Source organism: Lagenorhynchus albirostris, chromosome 8 (assembly GCF_949774975.1).
Source record: "Lagenorhynchus albirostris chromosome 8, mLagAlb1.1, whole genome shotgun sequence".
NCBI classification, from domain to species: Eukaryota; Metazoa; Chordata; class Mammalia; order Artiodactyla; family Delphinidae; genus Lagenorhynchus; species Lagenorhynchus albirostris.
Genome location: NC_083102.1, coordinates 54,212,321 through 54,224,379, shown reverse-complemented (window position 1 = coordinate 54,224,379; position 12,059 = coordinate 54,212,321). Strand labels below are relative to the sequence as shown.

The following is a 12,059-nucleotide window of genomic DNA, read 5'->3' as shown; positions in this document are numbered from 1 at the left end:
AAAGTCTCTATATACAATTTTGATCGTACAGGTTTCTGTGTCAACAGTAATGCAGTATAGTAGAAGAAAAAGTAAGGATTTGGAATTTATTCACTCATTCATTCACTTATTCATTCAACACATACTGAATGGCTAGCATGTGTCAGCGTACTAGGTAGAAGACGCAAGCTGAACTCCATACCTACCACATAATTATTTGTGTGACTTTGGACAAAAATTTCTTTAGATCCCAGCTTCATAATTATTAACATGAAGATAGTAACATCAACCTTTCTCACAATGTTGAAAGATTGAATGAGATCATGTACTGGGAAGTGCCAAGTAAGGTCCCCAATTTACGTACAACTGGCCTATTATCTGTATTGCACACCATATGAACAATTGCCACATGAATGTTCAACCTCAAACTTAACATGTTGAGATTGAACTTACTATCTTTCCCTTCCTGTAACTGCTACCTTTCTTGTATCCTAAGACATTTCATCTACTTCCTTTCAAACCTTTCTTGTATCTCCTGACTCTTTATCAGTACCATCAAAAACCATGATGATATCATATAAAGATTTTAAGTTAAAATAGAAAAGCTGGCCTCAGCATGGCTACTTAATTTCTCTAAGCTCCCATCAAAGACAGAACAAGTTTCAAAGCACCTGAACCTGAATTAAGCCATTAAGCACTCTAGCTCTATAAGATAAAATTCAAAGTCCATCTTTAGACATAAAGCTGGTAAGATTAGGGTTGCTTACAAGTGTTTCCACTTTAGGTGGAAATTATGTGTTAACATCTGAATTCCCAGGAAAGGTTAGAAGTGGCAAGCAGCCACTTGAAAGCTACTTTACTATGCACAGTGCTTTCCTACTTTGAAATCTTCCTTCTATTGACGTTTTGTGAATGAGGAAACTGACCAAGCAGCAGAAAAAAGGCAAACTCAAATTAAAGTGCTTCCTCTCAACTGAACAAGCCATGCCACTCCCTCATCAATGTAAAAAATGTAAAAATGAATATATCCCAAGCATCTACCACCCTCATCCTAAATATTTCAAGTTCTACCACTAGGTACACAGAGGAGTTATTGTGCATGGATTTCTAGTATTAATAATAGCAAAAGAGAGTGAGCAATGGTGCTAGCTTTTGCTTCCACACATAAATAGCAGAAAAATAAGACTTATGAAAGGCAAGAGAGCAACAAATAACCAAAACTGCCCAGAGTTTCTTCTTCTTACTATATGGTCATTTATCTCCATTAAAAATCACTCGGAAGTCAGATTTTATTAGGAAAAACGTAAAATATTTTATTCAAAGGAAAATACAATGTCTTGTTGTGATCAGTTCCTTCAGGCCTCAACAATTCTTGTACCATTCATCTCCAGAGCATTCAGAACTCTGAGTTTAAAGACTCCTTGGGAAATCAAAACCATAATGCAGAGGTAGATGGTTCCTGATGGCACAAACCAACCCCTGTGTTCTGCAAGTAGGGTTACTGAGGCCCAACACCATTAGGTGATGTTACAGATTGAATTGTGTCTCCCAAAATGTATATGTTGAAGTCCTAACTCCACCACCTCAGGATATGATGGTATTTGAAATCGAATTTTTTTCAGAGGTAATTAAGTGAGGTCATTGGACCCTAATCCAATATGACTGGTGTCCTTATAAGAAAAGGAAATTTGGACAAAGGCACAGAGAGAAGATGATGTGAAGACACAGGGAAAAAACAGCCATCTATTCACCAAGAAAGGCTTGAAACAAATCCTTTCTTCATGGCCATCAGAAGGTGGGCCCTGACACCTTGACCTCAGACTTCTAGCCTCCGGAACCATGAGATGCTGTTTGAGCCACTCAGTCTGTGGTACTGTGTTATGGCAGCCCTAGCAAACTAGCATGGTGATGAAAAACTGTCAGGATCAAAACCCAGCTTTCCAGACTCTAATATGAGGCTTTCTAACTCACTACACTGTCTTGCAATTTAGCTCTCTGTTTTCACTCAAAGTTCTCTCCCATAAAAATCTTACCACTTGCTCAACTTGTTAAAGACCATGTTAATATATACTGTTCATGCTGGCCTCTTGTGAGCTACACTTCCACATCACAAAAAGACATTTTTGTATAGATGTCTCGTGAACTCAAGCCCCAATGTGTAAAACCCCAATCAACTACTCCACAAAGTTAGTATGGACACTGTTTCATAATCTAAGAAAGTCTAGGTCCAAGATTCAAGTCCTTGGACAAGTCATCTAACCTCTCTGAGCCTCAATTCCATATTAGTAATACGAATTCACAAACAATATAAATTCTACACCCCCGAAAAAAGAACCTTCAAAAGGCTAATGTGAAGGTTAAATTGGATAATTGCCCTTTCAAACTGCAAAGTATTAAAAGCAATTCTCCATGCAATCAAAAACTATTTCTCTCTCTGGCACCACTGTTTTTACTCATTCAAACTCAAAACCATTGATATTTCCCTCTCAAATTGCCTATAACTAATAATTCACCTAGGTTTGGCATTTCTTTCTCAGCAACATCATTTTTTCTCACTGCTTTCTAATAAATCCTCATGATTTCAAATCTGCACTGCTCTGAATGACTGATTTTTCAGCTTCTGGCTTCCTCCTTATCTAATCTATATCACATCCTAATATCAGATTTATCCTCCTAATACACTCAGCTCAAAACTCTTCAGAGGCTCTCTAACCCACAGAACCAGGTCCCACCTACAGAGCCCTGCAAGCTTATCTCAAGGTTTACCATGTGCCCAAGGGCCTTGCCTCATACCCAGCCAGTATGAACAGACAGATCATCAAAAACTTTAATATAACCCTACTTGCTTCTTCCCTTGAGCTTCCCACTGATGGACCCAACTGTCAAAGCCGGATCCTCTAATATCATTAGGAACTTCCTCTTAACCTTGAATCTGGGAAGGCACCATTAACAAGGTTAGGCTGGTTAATTCTAGTGCACACCCCACATGCTAAGGAGCATGCCTGCTGCCCAGTATCATTTTCCTTCTGCTTCTCTCTTGGCCCAGCAACTCTTTGCCCCTCTCCTACTCTTTAACATTGAGGGTCTACCATAATCAAATTCACAGCTCAATGGGAACCCATTGCTCCATCTCAGCCAGTGGTTTCCAATCCCATCAGACCAAATACAAATATTTTATTCCTGGAATAAACCTCACTTGAGAGTGATATATTATCATTTTTATATATTACTGGATTCAAGAGGAAATGCCAGGTAGGCAGAAGGATGTGTGAGAATGGAAACAAAGACAGGGTCTTAGCTAAAGAGAGGCATGTGTAGGTCATCATGTTATAGCTGCTATTTAATTCATGAATAAAATCACATGGGAAAGAGTGCTGATTAGAGAAAAGAAGGCCCCTTCCCTGTCCTAAAACTCCATAATATTTAGAGAAGGAGACAACACAAGAGAGAGAGAAAAGCTACCCACTTGGAAAATCTGATGTTAGCTAAACAGGAATGATAGAAACTAAACTGAAGTGGTATGAAAAGGAGAATGAAAGGTGAGAAAGTGAAACAGAAAGTAGACTTCTTGGGAGTTCCCTGGTGGCCTAGTGGTTAGAATACCAGGCTTCCACTGCTGTGGTCCAGATTCAATCCCTGGTCAGGGAAACAAATCAGACCAGTGACAGACTACATTTAGTTCATCAATATCTTAACAATACTATTGAAGTAAATCTCTGTTATTTATCTTGCTCTGGAGCAGCAGAAAAGTAACTGTGGTTCCTTCAATGCAAAAATAAACTGAAGTCTTATTTCAAGATTTGTACTTTTAAAAATGTAGTAGAGGTGAAGTTATTAATACTAAAATTTCTGAAAGTGAACTGAAAAGATCCCACTAATAAAAGAAGGTATTTCATTCTCTTGAAGTAGAGAAACTATGCAGGAAGTAATAAAGCAACAGACAGAGCAATTTCATCTCATAAATATTTAAAATTCATATGTATCAAATAACCGTTAAAAAGACTTTTTAGAAAAATGACAGAATGGAAGAAAATATTACAACATACACGATGCTGATATATAAAGAGCATCTATAAATCAGTAAGAAAAACCAATAGAAAATATATTAAAGAACAGGAACAAAAATCAAGAAAGAAGAAATACAAAAGACTAATAAGGTAGCATAATCCCCTCATTTTTAAGAACTTTCCTTAAAAGTCATGAATATAGAGTAACTCTAGATTAATATGTGCGTGGAGCTCTGCAAACAAAATCAGACATGTAAGATTCCTCAGTTAGTGACAGTCTCACCATCAATGCACAGCAGTTTTTTTCTCCACACCTCAGTATACAGCAGGATAGTTTTATTTTATTTAACATGAATTGCTATGATCGTAAGAGGTACTGATTTTTAAATTTCAGTTTACACATTCCAATTAGAAATATAACTATGTAATTTAGAAATGCAGCATATTCAGAGGTGCATAATAGTTAAACAGCTATGGGCATCATGCAAACACAAAAGCAAAGATAACAAGCGAAAATGCCTACCTTCCCTGATAGCTGTGAAAGGTGTACCTTCTTCTTCTTGCAGCCTGATCACCTTCAGGGCTACCAACTTCCCATTTACCCTGGAGAAACAAAACAAAAGATGAGAAGCAAATCCGTGAAAATATGTTCCCGTTATGGTTCTAATTGTCTTCCTTACAATTTATATGTTATGCATTTTTGCACTGAAAATGTCAGGACTCAATTATGCCACCACAACAAGATTAATTTCAGTAAGGCTGGGAATCCTGTATCATCATCATAAATAGTCACACTTTAAATATTCACATTTTAAATATTCGCACTTGCATAGTCCAAGATTTAACTGAAGTTTTCTGTGATTCACTCTGTGTTCTTTCCAAAATGAAACTAGTGCTTAACAAAAACACCATGTTCGATCAATTATTCACAGATTAATTAAAACTCAAGTCGTCAAAATAACACTCTCCCTTTGTTTCTCCAATAGCGCCTCTGTTTCTTTTGCTGAAATGTCTTTATCTTCAGTCTTAAGTTGAAGTCATTCAATCCCCAAGGACGGAAACCTGACACTCAGTCTTCTTCCTTCTCTCTTCCCTCTTCTTTCTCTGTCTGTCTCTGTCTGTCTCTCTCTCAACATCACCCATTCCTCCCTTTTTCACTATTTTTTTTTTACTAGAGCCTCCTAAAATTACATTAGTCTGATTATGTTTTATAATGCAGTATATCATCAAAATAAAAGTTAAGAATATTTTACTATTACAAAATTACACAAGACCTATCCAAAGCAGATGTTTCTTCTAGACACATTCCAAATGTGTATTAGCTCTAATTAAAAGTAAGATTACGCTAGGCAGGTAACTTTTTATCCAATCTATTCTGTTAATAAAATAAAGACATGATTATCTATATTGGTCTTCTAGTTGACTGCTCTACTTTCTACCTTGACTAGGCTTACCAACATACTTCCTTAATTAAAATAAGTAAAAGAAACACAAAGCATTTAATGAAAAGTAAATCTCCCCGCCACACCCAGTTCCCACCCTCTGAGGTCACCACTTACCTCAGAGAGGTAACTTAGCTTAACATATATACTTAACACACACACACACACAAATGGTAATATGGCATACAGGGTACAGTGTATATTATTTTTATCACTCGATATACTTTGGTGACTTCCTCATAAATTCATAGAAAATTGTCTCTTGCTTTTCAAAGACCACAGGGTGTTCCTTTGTATGAGTGTAGTATGCTTAATTTAACGCCAGTCCTCTACTGATAGGCATTTAGCAGGTTCCCAATTTTTGGCCATAAAACAATGATATAATAAATATTCTTGGACATAATTTCATCCATGTAAAAATACATCTGTAAGACAAATTCCTAAAAGTAAAATGTGGATGGACCTAGAGTCTGTCATACAGAGTGAAGTGAGTCAGAAAGAGAAAAACAAATATCGTATGCTAACACATATATATGGAATCTAAAAACAAAAAAAAAAGGTCACGAAGAACCTAGGGGCAGGACAGGAATAAAGTCGCAGACCTACTAGAGAATGGACTTGAGGACACGAGGAGGAGGAAGGGTAAGCTGGGACGAAGTGAGAGAGTAGCATGTACATATATACACTACCAAATATAAAATAGATAGCTAATGGAAAGCAGCCGCATAGCACAGGGAGATCAGTTCAGTGCTTTGTGACCACCTAGAGGGGTGGGATAGGGACGGTGGGAGGGAGGGAGACACAAGAGGGAAGAGATAATGGGGATATATGTATATGTATAGCTGATTCACTTTGTTATAAAGTAGAAACTAACACACCATTGTAAAGCAATTATACTCCAATAAAGATGTTGGGAAAAAAAAAAAAAACAAAGTAGGGTGTGGACAGCCAAAAAAAAAAAAAATGTGTATCTCTAAATTCTAACTCTGATGACACTGAGAAATTATCCTACGTACAGGCTGTACCAATTTATACAACCTATAGAAGATAGGAGCTCCTGTTTCCCCTTTACCAGTATATACTATGTTATCAACCATTGATTTTGCCAATCTGATAGGTGAAAAATGGTTTCTTACTGCAATTTAAATTGCAACCAAAAATCTTTAGAGGCTATGGAATCAGCAAAGGAGAGCTCGTGTGGCCCAGAGAATCCAGTGCCTGAGTCTGAAATAAAGAATTTGAATGTCTCTTTGTAAAGAACTGCAACCAATTGGTCTGTTTTCGATAAAAAACAAACAAACAAAAAAGCAACTGCCACAGGCACAAAGGTCAAGGGAATCATCACAGCCCAACCATCCTAGTGGCATCCCTCATCAAACGGATTGTTGAAATATATTATTGGTTACAGTAGTCAAAGGACATCCAGTTATAACGCTCCACAATGTGCCGTCTCCTCAAGGCTAGGAGTCATGTTTATTTTCCCCTGTGTCTCTCAGCTGGGAGGACAGGCCTGCCGCTTTTCTGCTCTGCAACTCTCCTCTCATGAGTACATCACCTTGATTTTCTTCTAATCCTGATTATGCTCTAGGTACCCAGGTGCAAGCAAAAAATTAATATTCACATGGGGTTCAACTGGTGAGTGTGACTTGTGCTGGCCATTTTGCCCTTTATGACTAAGGGAGGCCTCTGGCAGGGCTTGGGGCTGGGATGCAGTCAGTACTCACATCTGCACAGATTTTCTCAGCCCAGCTGAGCTCGTCACTGGCTCCCTGAGGAGGCAGGAACTGATTCCAGGAACTGCTTGGAATTTTGCCTTCATTTATCGATATTCTCCCCTCACCCATAAAAAACACATACAAACTTCTTCCCACAAAGCTTTTCCCTTTCCCTTGAGATCACTGGCTTGCATATACCATGAACTGAATTCTAGAATACAGGAATTTGTGATTTTGGAAGGCTATCTGCTTAAAACACACTCTGAGACCATGAAACTATGAGTCCCCTGTAATACACTGAAAGGAGAAGAGCCTTTAATTGAACCAGCACTCATGCTTTAAATGCAACTAGAGAAGGAACACCTTTAAGCAATCTCGTAGGCTAGTGTGCATTATTTTTGTGGCGAAAAAAATTTTGAACATATTTACTATGATAAACTGCATAAAAGAATAAGATCCAAGTTAATGGGATCCTGATTCTGAAGCACAACTCTCCGTGAGTTAAAACCTCCAACTATCAATTTCTTATAGTTACGATAATCACAGCAGTTAAAGGCATTTAGATTTTATGTATTACATCATATGAAACTAAAAAATTCCTTAAAATTTATACTAGATTATTAGCTCCAGGAGAATACAGAAAAGGAACTCTTTTTCTGTTTTGTTAACTGTTACATGCCCAATGCCTAAAACTGTCTGGCACAGAGTAGACTCTCAAAATACTTTTTTTTTTTTTTTTTGCGGTACGTGGGCCTCTCACTGTTGTGGCCTCTACCGTTGGCGGAGCACAGGCTCCGGACGCACAGGCTCAGTGGCCATGGCTCACGGGCCTAGCCGCTCCGTGGTATGTGGGATCTTCCCGGACCGGGGCACGAACCCGTGTACCCTGCATCGGCAAGCAGACTCTCAACCACTGCGCCACCAGGGAAGCCCTCAAAATACTTTATTGACTGAATATTAATAATGTTAATATACTGATATTTCTTTCCTCATACCTATAAGTATCTCAAGAATAAAGTATAAAATTATTTTCAATAATTTCAAAAATATAAAATTTATAAAAAGATTTCAATATCTTCTTTCATGTTTATTTGTTTTCTTTTTTCAAATTAAAGGTTCAGTCTCTTTGTTTTTGATGATGCATGAAGATATAGAAAGTTTTCATTTCCTTAAGATTTTAGAATTTATAGAATGCTTTGTTAATTAACCTTTTTCACCCAACAGACATGTTTCAGAACCCTCACTATCTTTAATAATCTGAGCCCAGACTAGTAACCAGTATTTCCCTCTTCTCCAACTGCTTCATTGGTTTCCCATTAAGAACCATATTGATTATCAAATAGCCTCTAACCTAAGAGTCATTGTGACTCTCTTTTCTTAATTAGTTTTTCTCTACATGTCTAGACACTCACCAACTACTGAATCCCTCAGTTATAAAGTCTAGAAAAAACATAAGTCACTGGCTCCACTTTTGGAAAAGGTACCTTTTGAAAAAATAACATTACACATTTTCTAATAGTCTACCTTTGGGGCATATTTTTTTAACTTTAGTACCGACTGAAACACTTCAAATTCTAAGTGACGAACTCTAACAAAATGTCATTTTTTTAGAGATATCAAAAGAAGATACCTATTATTCTATGAAAAAATAAACATGGTATCTAATAATTACCTTGTATGGTTTAAACTATTTTATTAAGTATTCAAAACACATACTTCAAACACTGAAGTTCTTTAGAATAATTACAAAATTCAAATTGAATCAATAAATTAGAGCTGTTTACAGGAAAACACTGAAGATTTCTCTTTAACAGTTTTATTAATTAAATCAAAGGCTAATAAATAGAAGGTAATCAAGGCTTGATTGGCAATGGAAACATTAATTCAGGTAAATAATATAGCAAAAAAAATGCTTTCAATTGTGTTAATATCACCACAGAACTTTCTATTGGAGATATTGCCAGGTTTGTGTCTAGTTATTCTAAGCTATCTAGGGAGCTGTTTTAATTTCAGAGATTCTTTACTATTTTCTAATTCTTCCAACCACTGCCTTTCCCAGCGTGTCCTCACTGTGAAGCTCACTTCAGGCCCAAGGACAAGTGACACTGCTTTAGTCCGCATGTCACACAGGAACAGCTGTCAACTGCATCAGGAGGAAAAGCCAGGGGAACGTCCGAGCACAGAGCTATCCACGCACAGACATGGAGAGGCTGGCTGTCCTGGCAAAGCCACACTAGAGTGGATCCAGCTTTCAAACCGGTCCTAGCCACAGATCCAAATCTCTGCCAACTTCAGAAATTCTGTCCACAAATCTATGTGCCCTAAGTTTGTAAATAATAAAATGATCTTGTGTGGATTACGCACGATCGAGAAGTTGTGAATAAGGAGCACAGCCTACTCATTTTTTCATGCATTTGTTACTTTAACATTTTGTGAACCCTATAAAGGAAAACTCGCCACTTAGGGTAAACTTGTCCGGCTCAAAAGACGATGCACAAAGAGAATTTCCTTACAGACAGTCCTCAAAGGAAAGCCTAAAGGTTTTCTATCACATTAGTTACCTCAAATTCATAAGATAACTTAGTACAATAAAACAAAATAACAAATATTATCTAGGTCATCTTTGAAAATAGTGTTCATGTGCTTACACCTAGAAGAAATTATGTGTAGAGGACATAAAGGAAATTAAGGCAATACACCTAAAAGAAATTTAATATACTCTGGTAAATTTAATATATTCTGCCTCTCTCTTCCATTATGATTTTCTCAAGAGAAACTGCTATGGAAAACAATACTGAGTGCAGGGAGATACAATGGTTTTGTTTCCTTACTGTATTGGTTTAGAAGCAATACAAGGAAATGTAGTTACTACTGAGGGAGTGACAATGGCAAGGCGGAGTACGTCAAGGACAATATTTTGAGCTGAACTTATGAATTTTTGGCAAAGTCATTAAAAACATTTTAAAGGTTTTACCATTAGTGCTTCTTTTATTAATTCCCTCTTAGGACACTGTTGGAACGCTGACTATACTGTCTCACATACACACTTCAAAAATTAAAAACAACTAAATATTCATGGCCTTGCTATTTCCACCTAAATTCAATTTATATTCAGGTATAAATGAGAAATCATCTCAATACTATTTAACCTCTGATATTCTGAAATATTCTAAAAGTGTTATCTACAATACTTTATTCTGGAAAAGTAAATTTAGAATTTCAAGGTAATTTGTCAGTAATCACACCTCACCCTAATTTTTTTTTTTTTTTGCGGTACGCGGGTCTCTCACTGTTGTGGCCTCTCCTGTTGTGGAGCACAGGCTCCGGACGCGCAGGCTCAGCGGCCATGGCTCACGGGCCCTGCCACTTGGCGGCATGTGGGATCTTCCCGGACCAGGGCACGAACCTGCGTCCCCTGCATTGGCAGGCGGACTCTCAACCACTACGCCACCAGGGAAGCCCTCACCCTAATCTTTATCAATATAATGCAGAGAGAAGAGGAAAAAGACTAATGCCATTTCTGTTAAATTAATTTCTTTAAAAAAAAATCCAAAGATTTATAAGAGAATAGCATAATGGCTACTTATTAGGATGTGATTAATAATGCAAAAAGTCTAATGATTTAATGTACTGAGAAACAGGGTGTGCTCAACCAACAATTATTATGAGTTTGTACATTTGACAAAATATTGATAATGATGTTTTATTAAATGTAAAACCTCATAATACTTTGAAACATAAAATTAGAGGAATATATATTGTTCATGGGAGAAAATAAAATAATTACATTTCAATAATTTAAAACTTGTACCTTTCCAAAAATAAAATCTGTCAATAAAGGATTTGAGAGTCGTATTACCTTAAAAAGTAGAAGTAACCTCAGTGATCATTCAAGCTCCTAAACAGACAAAAAAATCCTAACTGGCTGGATTGTCTTTGTCCTCCCACTCCCTGGAGCAAAGTAGCTCCTCAAGACTTTGGTGGAACTCAACCCCTCTAAAATACCCAAATTACTTAGTCCTTTTTTATGCTGAGCCAAAATTTGCTTCCTGTAACTTCTACTCTCTGATTCCAGGTCTGAGTACACCAAGACTAAACTAAATGCTCTTCCACAAGACAGTCCTGCCCTTAATTAAGTTTTAATATCCTGCCTCCTAGTCAACAAATACTAATTGAGAGACTGTGATTTTGTGCTTGGGATAAAGAATAAACAACCCAGACATGGTCCCTGCACTTAAGTCTCACCGAGGAGACAGACGTAAAACATGTAACTACAAAGACGGCTGACATACACCAAAGGGAGACAGGAGGTGCTCGCTCTTCAAACAGGGGACAATTTAAGCATCACTAAACTAATACCTGTGATTGAAAGGAATTAAATGTTTAAATCAATAAGTTTATAATGAGACTTTAAAAGAAACTCATGAGTCACATTTGGAGAGTACTACGGAACCATCTCATTAGTTTAAAAACTGTTAAAGAGAATATGTCAAGCATTTACCTTCCCTTTTCATATACTTTCGCATACACTGTACCTCAGTGTAAACAGATAGTTCATAAGTGAAGTTTCTCTGCATAGATGCACTGCATGTAACAAATGAAGAGGGAATGACAGAATTTGAATATCACCATTAATGGTTGCTAAAGTCACAAAAAAAAGCTACCAGATATTATGTGCCCCCTGATGGAAGTATTCATCCCCCTCAATGGAATCAATCCAACTGGAATCTGACCACATCCAAATCTAACTACTTATTTCAAGGAGATAAGGGAACAAGTTAAATAACACCATTGGGATATAATCAGAAAACTCCGGACTACAGGAAACCATAGGGAAATGAACCTGTTTCTTCAACAAATGAATTTCAAGAAAAAAAGGAGGGGAGAACCCATAGATTAAAAGAGAGAGATGAACT

At 37.1% G+C, this 12,059-nt stretch overlaps 1 protein-coding gene across 1 annotated transcript in view; it reads right to left on the bottom strand.

Moving 5' to 3' along the window:
* Positions 1-12,059, bottom strand: part of CDK14 (cyclin dependent kinase 14) — a 581,983-nt gene that overhangs the window by 375,900 nt on the left and 194,024 nt on the right. Inside the window, exon 5 of the mRNA XM_060157002.1 lies at positions 4,510-4,589. Coding sequence (XP_060012985.1) covers positions 4,510-4,589 — 80 coding nt within the window. The remainder of the gene's footprint in view (positions 1-4,509; positions 4,590-12,059) is intronic.